At 49.6% G+C, this 23,193-nt stretch overlaps 1 protein-coding gene across 1 annotated transcript in view; it reads right to left on the bottom strand.

The window, feature by feature from the left end:
- Positions 1 to 14,309: 14,309 nt before the first annotated feature.
- KDR (kinase insert domain receptor) overlaps positions 14,310 to 23,193 on the bottom strand; it is a 51,195-nt gene continuing 42,311 nt past the window's right edge. The window contains exons 27-30 of the mRNA XM_054383290.1: positions 21,634 to 21,785; positions 17,584 to 17,680; positions 16,827 to 16,915; positions 14,310 to 14,634 (exon numbers count right to left, since the gene is read on the bottom strand). Of these exons, the coding sequence (XP_054239265.1) occupies positions 14,310 to 14,634; positions 16,827 to 16,915; positions 17,584 to 17,680; positions 21,634 to 21,785 (663 nt within the window). The remainder of the gene's footprint in view (positions 14,635 to 16,826; positions 16,916 to 17,583; positions 17,681 to 21,633; positions 21,786 to 23,193) is intronic.

Here is a 23,193-nt window from a genome sequence, read left to right as displayed (position 1 = left end):
GCTGGGGGTTAGGAGGAAGTTCCTCACAGAGAGAGAGATTGCCCATTGTAATGTGCTGCCCAGGGAGGTGGTGGAGTCACCATCACTGGAGACATTCAAGAGAAGCCTGGATGAGGCACTTAGTGCCAGGGTCTGGGTGATTGCTTAGGGCTGGGTGATAGGTTGGACTGGATGAGCTTGGAGGTCTCTTCCAACCTGGTTGATTCTATGATTCTGTGAAATCAAAGGTGAAACCCTCCTGAATTTCTGTCAGGATGGAGTTTTCCCCAACACCTTTTGCAGTCTGGTGCTCCTCACAGGGAGGTCGTTTGTATGAGGACAAAACTCCAGGGAACTTCAGAGAAAACCTCTCTGAAACAAGCAGGCAACGGTTGTGGCATGTATGGCATCTCCTTCTGCATAAGGTCTTGCAGACCCTGGGCAGGAACTTTCCCCTCTGATGTGATCACCCTGTCTGCATGTCCTCCCTTCCTGCTCCCTGCAGGAGCTTTTTCATCCAGTGGTTTTCCATTTCATTATTTTTCATATACCTCATTGCTGGGGAAAGGCTTAAAATGGAGTTTGGGAGTGATTAGGCACTAAGAAGTCTGATCATGAGAGCTGCAGCCAGTTCAGCTGTGCTGGTTCCAGGCACACAGAGCAGACTTGTCTGCTTGCCCCTTTCATTCTGATCTCAGGTAGTGTTGAGAGTTTCTTCTAAGGAGCTTTTCTTCAAAAGGTCCTTACCTAGGAAGGGCTGAGTTTAGAGAAACCCAGCTGAAAGCTGAGTTGTCTGTATTGCTTTCCTAGCAGAACACTAAACATTTGTGGCAGGGGCTGCTTTGAAAATGCCAATCACAGCCTGACTTTGCATCTCCATCTGTGCCCAGCAGCAACTCAGGAAAGAAAAGACCAAGTTCTTATATACAGCCTTGCTCTGAAGGCAGGGGGGAGAAGAACCAAAGTGTTAAGGTGTCAGTGTGCAAGGGGAGGACACAAGAAAAAAAAGTATTTGGATACTTAACTCTTAAGGGCTAAGCTTTTAAGGTGAAGTCTTTCTAAAGGGGGAGCAAAGTAGGGGGACTTACAAACAATATTAGCAGAAGCTCATCACACAGAATCATTGAGTGGGTTGGGCTGGAAGGGACCTCCAATGCTCATCCAGTCCAACCTCCCCACAATCACCAGGGACATCCTCAACTAGATCAGGTTGCCCAGAGCCCTGTCCAGCCTCACCTTGAATATCTCTAGGCATGGGACCTCATCCACCTCCCTGGGCAACCTGTTCCAGTGTTCCATTACCCTCATGGTGCAGAACTTGTTCCTCACATCCAATCCAAATTTGCTCTGCTCTAGTTTGAAGCCATTGCCCTGAGTCCTGTCCCTGCAGGCCTTTGCAAACAGTCTCTCTCCAGCCTTCCTGTAGCCTCTTCAGGTCCTGGCAGACTGCTCTTAGGTCTCCCTGGAGCCTTCTCTTCTCCAGGCTGAACACTTCCAGCTCCCTCAGCCTGTCCTCATAGCAGAGTTGCTCCATCTCCTGATCATTTTCACGGCCCTCTTCTGGACCCTCTCCATCAGCTCCATGTCCTTCCTGTGTTGAGGGCTCCAGACCTGTACACAGTACTCCAGGTGAGGTCTCACCAGAGCAGAGCCAAGTGGCAGAATCACCTCTCTCATGTCTTTCACATGGGAGAAGGCTTCAGGTGTGACAGTGGCTTGCTAGAGAACACAGAGATAGCAAAGTGTAAACTGAAACAAGTCTCTGGGTTCCCCAGAGTGCAGCTCTCTCAGGCTGTGCACTCAGTTTCCTCAGCCTTATGGGAAAGTGATGGAAGCAGCCAGGCAGGGTAACTGCTGTGTTACTCTTCTGTGATGGTCTCTTACCTGTATGCAGTAGGTGTGGCTTGCACAAGCCCTGGATCCAGGTCTCTCCCCAGCTTTCTTGTAGCCCCCATCAAATACTGGAAGGCCACAAGAAGGTCTTCTGGAAGCCTTCTCCTCTCCAGACTGCACAACCCCAACTCTCTCAGTCTGTCTTCAGAGCAGAGCAGCTCCAGCCCTCTGCTCATCCTCATGGCCCTTCTCTGGACACCTTCCAGCCCCTCCAGATCCTTCCTGGAACAGAGGCTCCAGAACTGGACCCAGAGCTCCAGGTGTGGTCTCAGCAGAGTGGAGCAGAGGGGGAGAATCCCCTCCCTGGCCCTGCTGGCCACACTTCTCTTGCTGCAGCCCAGGCTCTGCTTGGCTCTCTGGGCTGCAGGTGCTCACTGCTGGCTCCTGTTGAGCTTCTCCTCCACCTGCACCCCCAAGGCCTTTTCTTCAGGGCTGCTCTCCAGCCAGTCCCTGCCCAGCCTGTATCAGTGCTTGGGATTGTCCAAACCCAGCTGCAAGACCTTGCACTGGGTCTTGTTGAACCTTCTGAGGTTGGCTTGGGCACAGCTCTGCAGCCTGTCCAGGTCCCTCTGGATGGATCCCTTCCCTCCAGCCTGTCAGCAGCACCACACAGCTTGGTGCTGAGGGTGCACTCAGTGCCACTGTCCTTGTCACCAACAAAGATGTCAAACAAGAGTGGTCCCTGTACTGATCCCTGAGGGACTCCACTTGGACATGCACCCATTGACAGCCACTCCTTGGGTTCCTTGTGGAACTCCTAACTCCACATGCTTCCCAATGCTGTTCAGGAGGATTCTCTCTCTGGCCATGGCCTGATGTAGTGTTCAGTGTGCTTTAAGATAGAAGCATGGAGCAGTAAGAAAACCATGGTTTGATTTTTTCCTTTCCTAATTATCACTTCACATCCACCTTATGTTTTTCTCAGCCTTAAGGGAGAAAAAAAAGGCAGTAAACAGTTTGCCTTCTTCAGCAAGGTTGTGTGGAAATACAGGATGTATATATTTAGCAGTAGTCAATCTATTGAGAATGAGTAGGAAGCCATCAGTTCCTGAGGCTGCAGTAGATTTCCTCTGCACAACTTGTCAGGAGCCTGCTGGAGCTGAGGATGTTCTGACAGTGTGCTTGAAATGTCAGGAATGTGTTGTTTGTTTGCAGCCAAAAGGCCAAAAAGCAGGGTGTAAAGCCTCTCACCCAGAGGCTGCATGACTCTTCAGGAGCTGCTGACAAGAGCTGTGCAGCAGGTAAGGTGGTGGCACTGAAGCATCACCACAGAATCAGCCAGGTTGGAAGAGACCTCCGAGATCATCAAGTCCAACTGATCACCCAACCTTAACTAATCCAAAATCAAGCTGCAGCCACACCTGTGAGGTGTGGTGTCTGAGCCACTGGCCCTTCACCCCCTCTTTGGAGACACAACTCATTTCCCAAGGGCTCAGGACCACTTGGAGCAACTCTCACAGAATTCCCTTCACTAACTCGTGTGGTGCTCAGCACAGAGCAGTTTAAGAGCCTGCTGAAAAACAGATTCTTAAGAAGAGTCTCAGAAGAAGCTTGTTCACAAACTCATAGAATGATGGAGTGCTCTGGGTTGGAAGGGACCTCCAAAGCTCATCCAGTCCAACCCCCTCTGCACTCAGCAGGGACATCCTCAACCAGATCAGGTTGCCCAGAGCCCTCTCCAGCCTCACCTTGAATATCTCTAGGCATGGGGTCCCAACCACCTCCCTGGGCAACCTGTTGCAGTGTTCCACCACCCACATGGTAAAGAACTTGTTCCTAACATCCAATCTCAATCTGCTCTGCTCTAGTTTGAAGCCATTGCCCCTGGTCCTGTCCCTGCAGGCCTTTGCAAACAGTCTCTCTCCATCCTTCTTGTAGCCCCTTTCAAGTACTGGAATACTGAAGACAGATTTTTGTAGTCCTCTCTTCATTGTCTTGGGCATCTGCCTCATCACACACAACTCAGTTCCAGCTGAATTAGAAAGATTCCTCCTTAAAATGAGTTCAAAGCTGGGCCCATAACAGCTCCAACAAAGTGTGTAGCCACCAGGGGACTCTACATTAGACAATATTGATTTCTCTCATATCCATGTAATTAGACTGAGATGCAAATTGCTAATAAAACTTAATAATCCTCCTGGAAATAAAAATAAAAATAAATAACTTAGCAGCATTAGCCTGAGAGCAGGCTGGAAATGCCTGAAGCCATTGTTTTGGTAGCATTAGCAAACCACCCATGAATAACTGCAGCACTTCAGCTGCATGCTGCCTGCTGCTTTAGCACTTAACCAAACAGTGCTGTTAAAGAGGTGCTGCCAGCTGCAGGGGTTTGTCAGCCAGCAGAAAGATGGGTTTGTGATTGTAAGTTCAAACCACACATAAGTGCACACCCCCCCCAAAAAAAAAAAAAGAGAAAGCCCCCTCCCACTTGTGAAGCTCTCTCCTGAGGGCTCTGTTTGTGGGTATCACCCAGAGTTTAAGGAGGATTTTTATAACCCCTGAGTCTGAACTCAGCAAGTAACTGATAAGATAGGCCCTGCTTTCCCTCTCTTCTGCTGCTTCGTGGTGGGCAGTGCTGGCCCTGGCTGTGCTGCATTTGAGCCATGCCACTGCCTCTGCTCCCTGCATCTTCTCCCTCCCCTCAGCCAGCCAGGAGCCAGGCTCAGCAGCCTGGGAACCAAGCAATGCTGCTCGCATAGGACACCAGCCCAGCCCTTCGTGGCCAAGAACAGCAGCACTGAGAAGATGCCAGCAAGGTCAGGTCTTGACATTGGTGAGCACCAGTGCTGTGGCAGGTCCCTCATGAGAGTTGGCTGACAGAAGGCTGTTCTCTGCTGCCTGCCCCACACCCTCCTTCCTCCCGACGGAAGCCTGGAGACCTGCTTGGGAAGGGTGCCAGGCAGATGTCACCTTCTCACCAAGGGGCCCTGTTGACAGGTTGGGAAAGATGCAAACAGACCTTACCCTGGGCTAGGAACAGTCAGGCATGAAAAGGAAGGACTGGATAGCTGTCTGAAATCCAGCAGAGGGCTGGAGCAGCTCTGCTGTGAGGACAGGCTGAGGGAGCTGGGGGTGTGCAGCCTGGAGAAGAGAAGACTCTGGAGGGACCTCAGAGCTGCCTGCCAGGACCTGAAGGGATCCTGCAGAGGGACTTCTCCTCAGGGGGTCTAGAGACAGGCCAAGGGGGAATGGTTTGAAGCTGAGGCAGAGTAGGTTTACATTGGATCTTAGGAAGAAGTTCTTCAGTCTGAAGGTGGTGAGAGTCTGGAATAGGTTGCCCAGAGAGGCTGTGGCTGCCTCCTGTCTGGGGGTGCTGAAGGCCAGGCTGGATGCGACCTTGAGCAGCTGAATCTGGTTGAGAGGTGTCCCTGGGCATGGTGGGGAGGTTGGAGGAGATGAGCTCTGAGCTCCCTTCCAACCTGAGCCATTCTGTGCTTCCATGATTCTAAATAACATGGAGAAACCAGGTGTGGAATACTTGATTGATGTACTGGAAAGCAGCTGAAGCCATCAACTGAAAATCTTCCAGCATGGCAAAAGTGCTTGCTGCAGGATGTCAGAGATGCTAAGGGTCTGACATGAGCTCAGAGAGAAAGCAGAAAATCCATCAAAGGACATTGAACACAAGGGCCTATTCCTGGTCCAAATGCCTTGTTCTCAGCTCTTACCCTACAGCCTGAACATGAAGAGAGTAATAACCAATGCCCTCTGCAAGACTGCAAGGGAAGCCCTACAGGCTGCAGGGGTTAAGGGGCTTTGGTCCTGCAAAGCAGCCTCCAGATGGCTGACAGGACACTGTTCTGGTCTTCCAGTCCTAAAGAGAAAAGCCCTTTCCTTCTTCCTGGGTTCCAGGTGGTAAAGCACAACTCTGCAGTATAAGGAAATGTGTGTATTTGAGGAGGGTATCTATAGGTCTTCAAACTCTCCTTCAGCTTCTCTCTCCAGCCCCATGCCAGCACAGCACCTCCTAGACCAGGCAGAATGTCCAGCTCAAACCTAAGGCTGCACCTGGCCACTGGTCCCCACCATCTACAGGATTAAACCAAGGTGTAGTGCACCTGGAATGAGTGATGGAAAACAAACTGCAACCTACAGCCTCTGCTGAGCCTGGGAAAAGATTATGGCAACCAAAGGGCAGAAACATCACAATCTCTGCCACTGCATGGGGCAGGTATAACCATGGGCTGGCACAGCACACCCACGAGTGCAAGAACCTCCAGGGACCAACTCTGACTTGCACCCCTGCAGAAAGCCCTAAACATGGAAGCACTGCAGCTGGAGCTGTGCCTTTGCCACACATCAGGGGGCACCCTGTGGCTGGCTTACTGCTAGGGAGCTTGGTGCCAGCAGCCTGGGTTTTTGCTGTGTGCCTCACTGCCCAGGCTGCTGAACCCTTGCTGGCACTGCTGCTTAGCCTGGTAGGATGAAAACTCTCTGATGTCTACCTACACCACCTTGTAATTGTGCTTCTGGCTGTGGTGTGAAAACAGGGCAAGAGAAATAAAGCAAAGAGTAGCTACACAGAGTAGTTGCTGTCTACAACTACCTGAAGGGAGGTTGCAGCCAGGTGGGGGTTGGTCTCTTCTCCCAGGCAAGCAGCAACAGAAGGAGAGGACAGAGTCTTAAGCTGTGCAGGGGGAAGTTTAGGCTTGAGCTTAGAAAGAAGCTCTTCCCAGAAAGAGAGATAGGCCATGGGAATGTGCTGCCCAGGGAGGGGATGAGGTTGACATCACTGGAGGTGTTTAAGAAGAGCCTGGCTGAGGCACTTAGTGCCATAGCTTGGTTGATTAGTTAGGGTTGGGTGATTGGTTGGACTTGGTGATCTTGGAGGTCTCTTTCAACCTGGTTGATTCTGTGATTCTGTAATCACACTTCCCCTCATTTGTGTGAAGCCATGGCCAGAGCAATCATGCCACTTAAATCATGACTCCACCAAAAGAGAGAGCAGCATGGAGCCCAGGGAAACAGCTCTGTGGGGTGCTGAACAGCTTCAGCTCCCCCTGGAAAAGAGAATTAATCCTCAGTTCATATATTCCACCTTTTAAGAAAGTCTTTTTTTCAACCAAGACTCAGGATGGGGAGGGTTGGACAAGATGACTTTTGGAGATCCCTTCCAACCCAGACCAACTGGGCTCCCCAGTTCAAGAGGGACAGGGATCTACTGGAGAGAGCACAAGAGGGGGCTGCAAGGATGCTGAAGGGAGTGGAGCACTGCCTGGGGAGGGAGGCTGAGAGCCCTGGGGCTGGTCAGGCTGGAGAAGACTGAGAGGGGATTTAATCAATGTTTATAAATACCTGAGAGCTGCAGGTCAGGAGGGAGGGGACAGGCTCTGCTCACTTGCACCCTGGCATAGGACAAGGGGCAATGGATGGAAACTCCAGCACAGGAGGAGGAACTCCTCAGGAGGAGGAACTTCTTCACCGTGAGGGTCCCAGAGCACTGGAACAGGCTGCCCAGAGAGGTTGTGGAGTCTCCTTCTCTGGAGCCTGTCAAGCCCCATCTGGATGTGTTCCTGTGTGACCTGTGCTGGATTCTCTGGTCCTGCTCTGGCAGGGGGGTTGGACTGGATGATCTCTGGAGGTCCCTTCCAACCCCTAACATCCTGTGATCCTATGATACCACATTGCACTGCCATTTTTCCTGGCACCAGAGTCGGTGTCTGATGCTGGAGCTGGAAATTGAATTCATTCCTTCCTCCCCAACCTCACAGAGCAGCAATCACTCATCACAACATGTCACCAAGGCAGAGATACTTCACTTCTGCACCCAGTGGTGGCAGTCAGTGAATGATGTCTAGGTAGCTAGAACACTGATCCTCATCAACCTGATACCTTTAACAGCTAATTAAATCTGTGTAGGGATTAGGCTCTACATTGTCTAGTTTTATGGTAACAAAACCTGAGCTCCCTGAGCTTACATTGCCCAGCTCCTTATCTCTGATGCAGAGATCTTTATCAGCACCATATGTTACCAGCTCCTGCTACGTGTCCTGATGACCTCTTGGGATTTAATCAGCCTGAAGGTCAGGAGTTGAGGAGCTGAAGACATATATTAGGACACAGAATGCAACACTCAGCCAGGCAGGATGAAAACCCAGGGCTGAAATCCAAAGGAAAGGTCTGGGTTGGTTAACTTCTATCCCTAATATAAATTCATCAGTTAGGAAGAACAAAAGTTCACTCTCTTTTCCTTGCCCTGACTGTTGCTTTGGGAGGTCCCAGGCTGTGAGGTAGCACAGGGTGTGTGCTCAAGCATCAGTGATGAGGGGAAACCTCAGGTGATTCACAGCTTGGGAAGGTTTCACACAAAAATAGCAAATTCCAGCTTTCTATCTGGAATTGTCTGGAGCATGTCACCCAGCTACGTTCTCCAGCCTCAGAGCCAAGAAAGAGATGCAATTAGCAGGGAATTTCTGTCCTCAATTTCAGTAACTCTGTGACTGATGTCTGATTTCAGTCCCCTGCTGCTTTGGGAACTAGCAAGCACTCAGTCCCAGAAGTCAACAAGCATGGTGCTTGGGGATAATCATATCAGGGGGCTTGGAGGCTCATTCCAACACTCCTTATGCTTGTGGGAAACACAGCTGCTTATGCCTGGAGGTGCAGTCTGGAGAAGAGCTGAGGCAAGGACCAGATTTGCCAAGGCATTTCCATGCCAAGAAGGAGGCAGGTTTCAGCACCTTTTGCAAGGAGCAGACCTAGCTGCCATGCCTGAATGCCCCTGCATGCTTCAGACAGGCTGTGTTTACACTGATAAGAGCCAACATGAGTTATCTCCAAGCCCTGAAACTGGCCTGGCTCTGCCTGATTCCCCATGTCCAACCCCACCAGGCAATTACAGCCCATTCTGGCAGCTCTTCTGAACAAGAGGAGTTGATCCCACCACTGCTGCTTCTCCCCACTCCTCCCCAGCTGCTTCCACTGATACCTTTGGATCCCTAATCTCAGGAGCATCCCTCCTGTGTGCAGCTCATTAGGCTCAGCTTCAGGCTGGAGTCTCCCATGGTTTCATGGCTAAGGATGCTGATCCCAATGCTGACACTTCACAGCATGGCTGCAGGATGGAGATAAAGCCAGGGGTGGCTAGCAAGGTGTCTGCAAATCTCTGCTCTCTGCCTAGTGTTGCCTTAACAATATCCTTTGAGGCAATTTAAAGCATCTCCCAGGGCAGATGTGGCCTGAGAGGGCTTTAGCTGAAGGTGCTGCATTCAGAATACAACAAAAAGCCCAGGTGGTGCTTGAAAGGATGTACTGGCCATGGGCTAAGAAAAGAACTATGCTACTGGATGCCAAATACTTGAACACATTTATAGAAGCTTTGCTGGCTCCTGAAATTAGAATCATAGAATTGTTAGGCTTGGAAGGGACCTCAAGAACCAATTGAATCTCTGGGGTTTGCCTTTGTTTTTGACTGATTGATTGATTTTAAAGAAGCTAATTCCCTTTCCTAAAGCAGGTGTGTGCTAGATTCCACATTTCCCAGTTATATTTAAAAGGATTGGGCCCCAGGAGAGAGCTTCATTGGCTAACAAGCATTGTAAATGAGAACTGATGGCTGAGCTGGTTCTATTGCAGCTTCATCAGGCTGGTTAGGAGGTACTACAAACACACAGGGAAGCATCTGACTGCGTATGTGGCACACGGCCTCTGTCACACCAAGCTGGAGAGGAAACAAAACTACAGCATGGGATGTCTAAAGTGAATAGTCCAAAGCCTGGGAAGATCCAGGTGTGGGGCAGAGGGACATCAATGACAGATCTTCATCTTCACCTCTCTGTCAGGGCTCTCCCATACATGGCTCAGCAAAGCACCCATCAAGGTTTTGCCAGTGTCAGTGTTTTATGTCCATTGTAGAACGTTTTCTTTGAGGATACTGAAGAACGCCATCGAGAGGAGATGTTAAAGCGTGCAACCTTGTCTATGGAGCACACTACTGACTAGACTCTTGCCTGGGAAGTAACAGAACTCTCAAATATATACATGAAAATATCAGTCCTTCCTAGAAGCCCTTACAACAGATTCAGGAAACCTCTCCTTTATTTTTCTACCTGACCTCCCACTCCCTGCTTTGCTGCCTGTAAAATGCTTTAGATTCAGAGAGAGGAATGGAGAAACATTTGAAGCTTGACATTCCACTGGCTTTTACCTGGGGTATGCAGGTAAATGTAAAAAAAACTTTTCAGTGAGGGTGCCAGAGCCCTGGAGCAGGCTGCCCAAAGAGGTTGTGGAGTCTCCTTCCCTGGAGCCTTTCAAAATCCACCTGGATGTCCACCTGTGTGACCTGCCCTGGGTGCTCCTGCTCTGGCAGGGGGGCTGGACTGGATGAGGTCATTCCAACCCCTAACATTCTGTGATTCTGTAGTGTGTACAAGGTACTAGTCCCACAGTCAGCCTGAGAAGAGTTTAGCAGTGAACTGTCTTCCTGGACAGGTGCTCTCCCCACACAGTAGTCTATAAGCTGCAATAAAGAGAGGCTGAATAGAAGTCTGCAGTTTGTGGTTTAACTTCTCTTGTACTATCTTTTTTTTTCCACATAAGCAGTTATGATTCTTTGAGTCCTGATACTCCCAAGGGGTCACCCTTGCCCTGAGAACAAAGTGGCCAGCAGATTGGAAAGCTTTAGAGCTCTAAGTAGAGATTTAAAATAAAGAAAGATGCTGCCAGGCAAGAGCAGGAACAACATTTCAGCTGTGAGAAGTGAGATGGAAGAAATGCAAGTGGGAAGAGATGAATAAGGCTGGAAGAGAAACTGCTACTCCCCAGGCAAAAGCCACAATACAATTAGATCAACCATTCCCCAGCTGAACATAATAAACTCTTCCAGAGGAGATTCAGTCTGGACAAGCAGAATATTCCTCTGACCATTTCTCTACAGGCACTTAGTGCCAACTGCTAAAAATCACCGAAGTTTCTCTACTGCAGATACTCACAGAAGTGTTTATAGACCTGTACAACAGCATAACTAACTAGAGCCATTAAATGTCACCTGAAACAGAACCCTAGTACCCCCTGGGAGGAGGCAGCCACAGCCTCCCTGGGCAGCCTGTGAATGAAGAACTTCTTCCAGCTCCAGCCTAACCCTGCTCTGCCTCAGATTCAAACCATTCCCCCTTGGTCTGTCTCTAGACACCCTTAGGAAAAGTCCCTCTGCAGCCTTCCCACAGGATCCCTCCAGGTCCTGGCAGGCAGCTCTAAGGTCCCCCCAGAGTCTTCTCTTCTCTAGGCTGAACACCCCCAGCTCCCTCAGCCTGGCCTCACAGCAGAGCTGCTCCAGCCCTTGGATCATCTTTGTGGCCACCTCTGGACTCACTCCAGCAGCTCTGTGTCCTTCTGGTGTGAGTTCTCCCTGCCCATGGCAGGGGGGGTGGAACTAGATGATCTTTGTGGTCCCTTCCAACCCTGATTGATTCTATGATTCTTTTGCTGGGGACACCAAAACTGGAGGCAGGATTAGAGGTGGGGTCTCAGCAGAGCAGAGCCAAGGGGCAGATTCCCCTCTCTTGCCCTCTGCCCACACTCCTCTGGTTGCAGCCCAGCACTTGGCTGCCTTCTGGGCTGCATGAGGGCACTGCCCAACCCAGATGCACTCACCTCGAGTCACAGTGCAAGGTCCTGCATCTGGGTGATTTGTGCCAATTCCAGGCACAAATCCAGGCTGAATGCAGAGTGGGTTGAGAACAGCTGTGAAGAAAGACTTGGGGGTTCTGGTTGATGGGAAGCTCCCCATGAGCTGGAATTGCCCTCATGCAGCCCAGAAGGGAAATAAATAGCAGTGGGTAAAATTCACTGTCAATAGAGAAAAAAAAAAAAAAAAAAAAAAAAAAAAACCCAAAAAAACAGATGGAAGAAAAGTGAAGAGGTCTGCTTGTAGTCCCCTCCTCTACATGCCCAGGGATTTTTTTTTCAATAAAGTGAAAAGTTTTGGCTGTTAGAAACGTGGTGCCCCCTGGCACAACAGGTACAAAAGGTGACCAGTACAATATCCCTTAGATAATATAGATTTATATTTGAATATATTACATTTATTTCTACATAAAGAGGCTATAAATACTGTATTTGCCTTATATCCATGGTTCCCAGCTTTTGACATCAAGGGTAAAAGTAACAAACAACAACAAAAATAAACATTATAAAATACAAACAAAACAAAACCCAAACCCAAAAAGAACTCAGTAGAAACAGCTTTACAGTTTGAAAACCTTGTAGCCTGCACTGTGTCTGTCAGGAGAGCTCTGGGACTACAAGAGCACAGGTAAGAGGCTGGCCATGGATTAGGCACAGTCTTGCCACTGGGAGAAGATCGGAGCTGCCATGAAACCAGTCACGGATTGCCAGGACCATAAACCCTGAGAGCTCTGCTGCTGCAAAGGGACTCCCGGGCTGCAAAGGGGCTCAAGAGTCAGAGCCACAGCTGAGGGAGGAGGGGTGAGATGAGAAGGCAAGGTGCCCTCAGGATGCCCCACCAAGGCCACAGGGCTCCCTATGGTCCTAAGGTAGACTCCATTGCCTTTTTGACCTGTTGTAGAGGCTGCCCCCGTGATGATTTACCAGGAGGGGTATTACCTGCAGCCGTTTCAGGCTAGCTCAGAAGCAGGCATGGCTAAAAGGTGCCAGAGAGGACAGGGTGGGTCATACCCAGAGGTGAAGCATGCCCTTGGCACCCATGTCCCACTGCTTGGCTCGATGCTCTGCCTTCTCCCTGCTAACCAGCATCACCACACAAGCCCTGCAAGCAAGCGCAGCTCATGAGGTCCGGTACAGAGACTTTGTTCTCTGCCAAGGACAGAGACCATTGGCCCCACCTATATTTAGCCCAGCCTATGTTTAGTCCCAGGCCATCAGCAAATGCCAAAGCCTTGAGCTGGAGGTTCCTTTTTTTGTTTGTGGAGGGGCAAGCAGGGGATAACTCTGAGAAACAAGAAGCCGGTGCCGCGCTGCTTCCTTCCTGGAGCCCAGCCACAAGGGATAAAAAAACCAAACCCTACGTAAGCAGAGCAGGGCTGTGCTGGAACTTCGTACAACTCCAAACAGTTCCGTTGGATGCCGTGCTGCTGCCTGCACCAGGCAGACCCTTGGCACGTCCCTGGGGTCCCAAAGGCCACCACACCACCTCTGCCATCAGCTCGGCACAGCCCACACCCCACGGCTGGGGCTTTGCACCATTGGGTGCCAGTGTGTCAGGAGGAAAGAGCCCCAGAGCCTGGCATGGCGCAGTTCTGGTGCCTCCTCTGCAGGAAAACCAAACGCCTGCTCTTAGTCACACAGCTGCTGCCTTGCCACACATCCGACCCAAAAGAGAGACCTGCTGGAGAGAGTCCAATGGAGAGCCACGAGGAAGCTTAGGGGACTTGAGCATCTTCACTGTGAAGAGATAGTGAGAGCCCTGGGGCTGTTTAGTCTGCAGAAGAGAAGGCTGAGAGGGGATCTGATCAATGTCTATCAATAGCTGAGGGGTGGGGGTCAAGGGGAGGGGGCCAGGCTCTTTTTGGTGGGTCACAGTGATAAGACAAGGAACAATGGATACAAACTTGACCATAGAAGATTTCAGCTCAACATGAGAAGAAACTTCTTTCCAGTGAGGGTGCCAGAACCCTGGAGCAGGGCTGCCCAGAGGGGTTGTGGAGTCTCTTCCTCTGGAGACTTTCCAAACCCACCTGGATGCATTCCTGTGTGGACTACCAGGGGGTTGGGACTGGATGATCTCTGGAGGTCCCTTCCAACCTCAATTCCAAATGCCACCAGGCCTGGTTAAGAAGGCACATCCCAGGGGCACCTGGAGGCACCGGCTTCAACCTAGAGTGGTGGGGAGGCAAGTGGCAGCATGGCACTGTTGTAGGGCAGGCTGTGAGCATGGCAGAATTGCTGTGGCACGGCACAGTTGCAGGGCAGGCCATGAGCATGGCAGAGGTCCGGCACCATGATAGGGCAGGCTGTGAGCATGGCAGAGTGGCGGCAAGGCCTCCCACACACACAAGAGTTCAGTCTCCTCGCTGGACCAGACAGTGGTGTCCCTGTTGTGTGAGTGGTACCCCAACTGGTACCCCCTGGTCTGGTTGGAGGCTTCGGATATGATGGACTCATTGCTCTTGCTGGGCACCATAGGACAGGCGATGAGCATGGCAGAGTGGCTGTGGCACAGCACCACTGTAGGGCAGGCCATGAGTGTGGCAGAGTGGCTGTGGCACAGTGCCATCATAGGGCAGGCAATGAGCATGGCAGAGTGGTGGTGGCAGTGCCATCGTAGGGCAGGCAATGAACATGGCAGAGGGGTGGCGAGGCCTCCCACACGCACAAGAGTTCGGTCTCCTTGCTGGAGCAGACGGTGGTGTCCATGTCGCGTGAGCGGTACCCTGACTGGTACCCACTGGTCTGGTTGGAGGCTTCGGACATGACGGACTTGTTGGTCTTGCTGGGCACCCAGAGCCACCAGCTTCAGCCTAGAGCGGTGGGGAGGAGAGCGGCAGCACAGTGCCATCATAGGGCAGGCTGTGAGCGTGGCAGAGGGGTGGCCGTGGCCCGGTGCCATCGTAGGGCAGGCCGTGAGCGTGGCAGAGGGGTGGCCGTGGCACGGTGCCATCGTAGGGCAGGCCATGAGCCTGGCAGAGGGGCAGCGAGGCCTCCCGCACACACAAGAGTTCGGTCTCCTCGCTGGAGCAGACGGTGGTGTCCATGTCGTCTGAGTGATACCCTGACTGGTACCCGCTGGTCTGGTTGGAGGCTTCGGACATGACGGACTCGTTGCTCTTGCTGGGCACCAGCGTGCTGCGATAAACCAGGCAGAAAGACGGAGCACAGAACGTTAGAGGCTGGAAGGGACCTTCAGAGATCATCGGAAACAGAGTGAGAGAGCTGTGGAGAATGGCTGCTGGAAGGCAGCTGGGGATTGATTCCTGCCAGCAGCTGCTTTCCATAGAGCCATGGACTCATTAAGGCTGGAAAAGACCTTTAAGATCATCCAGTCCAACCATAACCCAACTACTATGACCACTAAACCCTGTCCTGAAGCTCCACATCTACAGCTCCTTGAACACCTCCAGGGATGATGACTGCACCACCTCCCTGGGCAGCCTGTCCCAACCCCTCACCACTCTCTCTCTAAGGAAGTTGTTCCTCATGTCCAACCTAAACCTGCCCTGGCACAACTCAAACCCATTGCCTCTCATCCTGCCTCTGGGTACTTGGGAGAAGAGACCAACCCCAGCCTCACTGCAACTCCTCTCAGGTAGCTGCAGAGAGCAATAAGATCTTTCCTCAGCCTTCTCTTCTCCAGACTGAACACCCACAGCTCCCTCAGCAGCTCCTCATATGATGCCCTCCAAACCCCTCCCCAGCCTCATTGCTCTTCTCTGGACACCCTCCAGCACCTCAATATCTTTCCTTTGCTGTGGTGCCCAGAACTGAACCCAGGGCTCAAGCTGTGGCCTCTCCAGGGCTGGGTACAGGGGCACCAGTACTGCCCTATTCCTGCTGAACACTGGTTTTTATCCAGACCAGGATGCCATTGGCCTTCTTGACCACCTGGGCACTCTGCTGGCTCACATTCAGCCACCTGGCCACCAGCACCCCCAGATCCTTTTCCACCAGGCTGCTTTCCAGCCACTCTGCCCCCAGCCTGCAGCATTGCTTGGGGTTGTTGTGACCAAAGTGCAGGACCTGGCACTTGGTCTTGTTACCCCTCATTCTGTTGGCCTCTGCCCATCAGTGTAACCTCTCCAGATCTCTCTGCAGTGCCCTCCAGCAGATCACCACTCCTGCTCAATGTAGTGTTCTCTGCATACTTGCTGATGGTGTCCTCCATCACAGAATCAATAAGGCTGGAAAAGACCTCAAGGATCATCAAAGTCCAACCTGCCACCCAAGACCTCATGACTACTAAACCATGTCACCCCCTCATCCAAATCAGTAATAAAGATATTAAACAGAACTGGCCCAAAATACCAAGCCCTGGGCAACACCATGAGAGCAACAACCAAAGCAAAACAGTGCACTGAGCAAAACTGCCTGCCAGGCCTTTAAAACATACATTTGATTATAAGCAGAGACCTTTTCATCCACCCTGACTTCAGTGATAAGAGGAGATTTAATTTTATGAGGCACAAGGAGTTAGATGAAATGAAGAGGAAAAAAAAACAATCAGAGAGGTTTCCCACATCTGAGCTGTGGTGCAATCTTGTACCTTTTGTTTGCTCTCAAGTTGTTCTGGAAACAAACAAAAAATTCCTGAGAAGCTCTCAGAGAGCATACGTGAGCTTTCAGCAGCACCAGCAGCACTGTGCTTCCTGTGAACTGCATAATAAAACCCCTGCCCAATGCTCTGAAAACACAACCCAGGTACATCCTGAAACCTCGAGAGTCAGCTTTAGGGGGAAAAAAAATAAAGTGTTCTTTGTCATCACAGACAGATCCTCACAGCTAAGCTCAGTTGTGTGCACCAGCTCAGTTCCTTCAAGGGGGACTGGGGAGACTGGATCCAAGTTAGAGGAAAGGAGACTGAGATTAGATGTCAGGAAGAAATTCTTCCCCATGACGTTGGTGAGACACTGGAACAGGTTGCCCAGGGAGGTGGTGGAAGCCTCATCCTTGGAGGTTTTTAAGGCTGGCTGTGAGCAACCTGATCTAGTGGAAAGTGTCCCTGCTCAAGGCAAAGGGGTGGAACAAGATGATCTTTGAGGTCCCTTCCAACCCTGACAATTTTGTGATTCAAGGGGTGCTTGGTGCTGTTCCAGCTGTTCAGTGTGAGTCCTGTCTGCTGGCTGGCTGAAGCTTCGAACAGCTGCATCACCTCTCCTCTCCTGGTACCAAACATGGATGAGCAGCCATACAGTGCACAGTTTTCCTCTGAGTTTTTAAAAAGAGAGTAGGGAAAAGATTTGGTCATCTAAGACCAATCAAATTCTGACACGCTGCAGGCTTTAAAAGGTCCTGTTGAAGTCTTTGTGCAGCCTGAGCCTTACCTAAAGGGGATTTTCACTTCTTTGTCACTCTCCTCCAAAGTCTTCAGCTCTTCTGAGGCAAGAACCATCCCACTATCTGTTTGGTTCTCCTACAAAGGTGTCAAAATTAAACGGAAAGGATTAATAACAACAACAACATCATCATCATTAGAAATTAATAATAAATTAGTATCAACAATAATAATAATAACTCTGCACAGGAAGGACATGGACCTGGTTGAGTCAGTCCAAAGGAAGGCCACAAAGGTTATCAGTGGACTGGAGCAGCTCTGCTATGAGGACAGGCTGAGGGAGCTGTTCAGCCTGGAGAAGAGAAGGCTCCAGGGAGACCTAATAGCAGCCTGCCAGTTACTGAAGGGGGGCTACAAGAAGGATGGAGAGAGACTGTTTGCAAAGGCCTGCAGGGACAGGACCAGGGGCAATGGCTTCAAACTAGAGCACAGCAGATTTAAACTGGATAAAGTTCTGCACCCTGAGGGTGCTGGAACAGTGCAGCAGGTTGCCCAGGGAGGTGGTTGGGATCCGATCCCTGGAAATATTGAAGGTGAGGCTGGACAGGGCTCTGGGCAACCTGGATGTAGTTGAGGATGTCCCTGCTGAGTGCAGAGGGGTTGGACTGGATGAGCTTTGGAGGTCCCTTCCAACCCAGACCTTTGTATAAAACAATACAAAACAAAAAACACCAAACAAACACCAAAAAAACAAACCAACAAACATCTCTAGGAGGGAAAACCACATGAAGAACAGACACACTCACCTCCTGAACAACTTTTACAGTGGTTACCAGTGGGACATCCTCAAAGGTTTTCACGCTGACAGGGCGGCTTTTCCTTTTGCTATCTTGTCGGTACTGACTGAAAAGCAAACAGAGCACACCAAGGGTTCATGTCCGCTACCCACAACTTGGCTGCAAAGAGCACAGAGATAGCAGAATCCTTTTATCTCCCCACAGAGCAGTTCAAGCCTTTTGTCAAAACACATTATGCAAACCTCAAAACATCCATCTAGCGAAAAGGACCAACAGCCTAGAGTGGCATCTTCCTGACCTTCTGCTCCTGGCAGCCTTCGTCTCTCAGCTAAAATTCTAAGAACTGGCTTTGGGAAAACAGCTCCTTTCCTCAGTTACACTGGAGGGCTGCACTTCCTGCAAGCTTCTCTTAGAAGTATAATAAACAGAGGAGCCTGGAGCCCAGACAAGAGTCTCTTCCCTTGGACTGCACTTCTGAGACCCCTGGCTGGACCTAAGACAACAACAGCAGACTCAGCAGCCTGACGCCCTGAAACTGTGGGGATCAGGACAGGGAGTGCTGCATCTCTCTTGAAAGCTCTTCTCCAAGAGAAGCCCTCTGGCCAGGATGACATCCATCCAAAAAAGAAAAAAAAAAAAGGACAAAAAGTGAAAATAAAATAAAATAAAATTGACTTTCATGGATGTACAAACAAAACGGCCACCCTCAGCTTTCTGTCCAAGGGGTTATGGAGCAAAACAGATGTTGCCCCAGTTAAACAGGACAAATTTATGTTCCCAACTCTAGGGAAACAAAAATCCATGTAGTTAGAAGGGAAACCAGCAGGCAGTTGAAGCACAAAGCTGGAGGCAGCTAAGAACGTCACTCTCCCATTTCCCAGCTTTGAGGCTAACTATGCTGAGCCCTGCCTGTCTCCAGCAGACACTAATCTAAGCTGGCTGGGAGTTTTTACAGGTTCCCTGTGCAGCTTGCTCAGGTGCTCAATCACACTTTAGAATGGCTTTCAAATACTAAACCCAAGTATTTGCTGCAAAGAAAATTCAACCTATTGCCAGGGCCACAGAACCATTAATTAATTAGCATCCTCTTTTGAGCAACTTTTCATGTGCTGAACACTGTGACTATGTTCCCTCTCCATATTCTCTTCCCAGACTTAAACCCTGTTCTTTCAAGAGCTTAGCACTGACCATGACTTCTGCTCCTGTTACTTTGCAAGGGTATCTAATCCACTTCCCATCCAACCCTGGAAGGACCAAAATCATCTAAGGGACAATCGAGTCAACTGATCCTCTTTGACCAGCTGACCTTGAGTGATTTGGGTCATTCCACAGCTTGCCTTCTGAGTCTGAAAGCTCCCCATATGCTTGTATTTAATTGTCCACACAGGCACAGAACTGCAGTTACAGAGTGGTGAGGACTGGGAATCTCAGCCTGCTGCTCTGAAGAGTCTCCTGTCTCTGCTCAACCGGAGAGCCTACATGGACTGCAATGAATGAGATCCTCCTGGTTTAAGCCAAGCTACTGTGCAAACTGGACCTGGAATAGTATGGAGGCAGAGGGAAGCCACATGCAGAGTCTGACTCCTGCCTGGTGAGGCCTCAGCTGGTGTCCTGAGAGTATTTCCTGACACATGTTTGTATTCTCATAGAATCATAGAATTGTTAGGGTGGGAAGGGACCTCAAGGATCATCTAGTTCCAACTGCCTCAGGTAGTTCCAACCCCCATTTTGTGACCTACTGCCCCACAAAAAGAAAGAGCAAAATCACCCTGCAGGAAATCCAAACAGGTCCTCCCTGCTACCCATCACACCAACAGCTCTCTACAAATGAAACCCTCTAGATGGGTTTGTCTTGATTTGCTCCTGACAACTCCATGCTGGCCATTTGCAGTCACTTCATGTTCCTGGAGGCACTTAGTATTGATTTAGCTGACCATTGACTTCAGGATTGTTCCTAGGATTCAAGGATTCAACATTTAAGGGTTACTCTTTCACTGCTCTTTCTAAAAACTGGCACTATCTTTACACTTCCTTACATCATCTTTTCCTCACCTGACTGTTCTTAGTGCCAATTATTCAGGGCTCTATTTGCTCAGCCAAATGAAGCAGGTGTAGGGAGGTCCTGCTGCTTTTAATCTACCTCAGCAACCCAAATATATTCTTTCACATCCTCTCTTTTGCCTGTGTTTGCTTTTCCTCCTCCAGTTCAGAGGCAGAATTTATCAGCCTCTCTCTCACAGTTAGCACTTTTGTGAAGGCAGAAAAAGACATTCCTGAACAGACCAATCTTTTCCACCATCTGTATAGTAAGATCCATGCCTCCTAAATAGTTTTCAGCTACCAGAACAGAATAAAGTCTCTAAGGATGTCTTCAGCTCCCCACTTTGCCTCTCCTAGAATGGTTTCCCCAGGTCCTTTCACAAGCCTGTCACGCTGTAAGATGGGAGAAGAGATTCAAAGTCTCTTTAAAAGGTTGACAGATCTTACTTCTGTTCATAACAGGAAGTGGGAGGCCAGGAAAAGCCATACAGGAAATACTAGAAGTGGAAAATAAGTGTGATGTTTTTAGTGTTAAAGCATGCTTTTATTGTGTCTTGGAAATATTTATGGTTTGGACTGCCCCACTACTAAAACTTCAGGCTGAGACTTCAGCTCCAGGACCATAAGTTAACTGAAGAGAGAAATGCACTCTGCCTGCCTGGGCTTTCCCAGGGCCACATAAAAATGCCATCCTATGGCACCCAAAATCATTAGGAACTTTGTCTTTGGTGGATACAACACAAGCAGCGAGGGAGAGGGCTCCACTTTGTGGAAACCACATGAAATCTGCCAACAGAGTTCACAGAATCAACCAGGTTGGAAGAGTCCAACCTATCACCCAACACCATCTAATCAACTAATCCATGGCACCAAGTGCCTCATCCAGTCTCTCTTTAAACACTTCCAGGGATGGTGACTCCACCAGCTCCCTGGGCAGCACATTCCAATGCCAATCTCTCTTTCTGTGAAGTCTTTCCCTAACATCCAGCCTAAACCTCCCCTGGCACAGTTCATCTCTGCTCTGATCCATCTGCATCCATCTCCTTCTTCTGGGATTGCAGCAAGTGGGCCAAGGCTCCCAGGATCTAAGTGGCTGAGTTTGATCTTAGGCAGCACTGGGTGAGATAATACTTTTACGCTTACATCCCATGCCTGAGGTGCTCACAAGGTCCAGCACAAGCCCTGCTTAAGTGCCTCAGCACAAACTCCTTACTGCCACAACACCCAACAGCATCTACCACTAGTGGTCCATCGTGGATGCCCCAGCAGCCCACTAGAAGCAAGCAGTGGACATAAACCAGGGACAACACTAAGTAGGTGCCAGTCCCCTTGGCTACCAGTTCGTGACCTATTTACCAACATTTCACTTCAGGAGGGGAAATGGTAGAGAGGTTATTAATAATAGGTCCATTACCATTACTATTTTAGGGAATCTGAAATATAAGGGAGTGAACAAAACTGAGAATGGTTTGGGGTGGAATGAACCTTGATGGTCATCAAGTTCCAACCCCCTGGGCATTGGCAGGGACACCCTTCACTAGAACAGCTGGCTCCAAGCCTCACCCAGCCTGGCTTTGAACACCTCCAGGGAGGGGGGGCATCCACAACCCTCTGGGAAACCTGTTCCAGTGTCTCCCCACCCTTACTCTAAAGAATTTCTTCCTAACCTCCAGTCTAAATCTATCCTCCTTAAACTTCACTCCACCTGCTCTTATCCCATCACTGCAAGCCCTTGTAAAGAAATAAAGTCTCTTCCTGGAACTGGATTGGTAAAACTTTGCATTTGCACTGGTTCTTAAAAATTAAATAACAAATTTTATTGTGGATTTTTTTTTTAAATGAAAATATAATATCTGGGAGGGGGGAAATAAATTCCTTGGATATTGCCTACAGATTCTACAGATACCTTCTTATCTCTATGGAATAGGTTAAATACAGAGTAGGCAGCTGAAGTCTTTTCCTCTTCATGAACAAAACCTGCCCAGTGGCCCCCAGTAGGATGTCACCCATATAAAATACCTAATTCCTGCTGTGTTGTCATAATGGAATTTAGGATCACAGACTTCCTCTTCCTCCCTACAGGAAGCAGGTGAAGTTGGGAGAGAGAGGCCTGAATCCTCTTCCATGTTGAGCGACACTGACAGAGGAAGGACAACGTAGTCTTTGCCATCCTGTGGAATGCAGTGAAACAAAAGCAAAAATTAAATAGGTTACAGGGACAGACAGACAGACACGACCAGCTACACACAGAGGATGCATCAGTCCTACACTGTTAACTTGGTTGTTTTATTAGATTATGATAACATCTTACCACCTTTGGCTGCATTAAAAGAAAAGCTGCTTTAAGTACTGACAAGTACTTTTAAATTAAAAAAAAATATATATATTTTTATGACCCTAATCCTTTAACAATATATAAAGTGAACATTCTATTGATTCTTTGAAATTAAAAAAAAAAAAAGAAAGAAAGAAAAAGTAGTTTTTAGTACTGCTTGGATCTCAATGAACCTGAACCTAAGGGAATTAAGGAAAAAAAAACAAATTGAAATTGAGACTGAAATAGATTCCAGCATATGAATCAGAAAAACTAAACTGAAAAGTGAATGGAAAAAAAGCAAAACAAAATCACAGAATGCTAGAATGGCTCAGGCTGGAAGGGAGCTCAGAGCTCATCTCCTCCAACCTCTCCACCATGTCCAGGGACACCTCTCAACTACACTCAGCTGCTCAAGGTCTCAGCCAGCCTGGCCTTCAGCACCCCCAGAGAGGAGGCAGCCACAACCTCCCTGGGCAGCCTATTTCACCCTCCTACTGAAGAACTTCTTCCTCAGCTCCACTCTAACCCTGCTCTGCCTCAGCTTCAAACCATTCCCCCTTGCCCTGTCTCTAGACCCCTGAAGCAAAGTCCCTCTGCAGCCTTCCTGCAGGATCTCTTCAGGTCTTGGAAGGCCAAATCCAGCCTCCTTCCTCCAGGGTGCTCACACCTCTTGCCCTGGACTTATTCACTTCTCTAACCCATGAAGAGGGAGGTACAAGATGGAGAAGCAGGGAGGGAAACCCATATACCCCAGCTGGATGGAGTGGGCTCTCTTACCAAAATACCTGCCCACAGGACAAGTCTTAATATGCTGATCTGCAGGGACAGGCAGCAAAATGCCTGCATTTTGAGAGGACTCCTCCTTTTGAGAGGAGTCATTAACAGCCCTGCAGCCCACACCCTCACAGGGGCTGAGATATCCATCTCTGGCAGGGTAAGATCAACAGGAGCTACCTGCTGCAATGCCTCTGCAGTGTGCTGAAAAATCTTCAACCCAGCAGCAACTTCAGCCTGGGCCAATGACTCCCCAGCAAGACAGCTGAGTAACCCCCACAGTGGTGTCATGGGAGGCCCTTGCTGGCATGACAAGGTGGCTTCTGGTTATCACAACAGACCTCTGGCATCCTGCCCCCCAACAAGTCATTCTGCAACTTTCCCTGACTGCCTGGGGCAGTCTTAGGCTGATGCCTAAGAGAATTTTCCACAGATTTGAGTAGGAAAGTGGTAGAAGTTAAAAAAAATTGCCATTGGTTGCAAAAGGG

The sequence above is a fragment of the Indicator indicator genome, chromosome 8, assembly GCF_027791375.1.
Source record: "Indicator indicator isolate 239-I01 chromosome 8, UM_Iind_1.1, whole genome shotgun sequence".
Classification (NCBI taxonomy): Eukaryota; Metazoa; Chordata; class Aves; order Piciformes; family Indicatoridae; genus Indicator; species Indicator indicator.
This window is presented reverse-complemented; position numbering and strand designations above follow the sequence as displayed.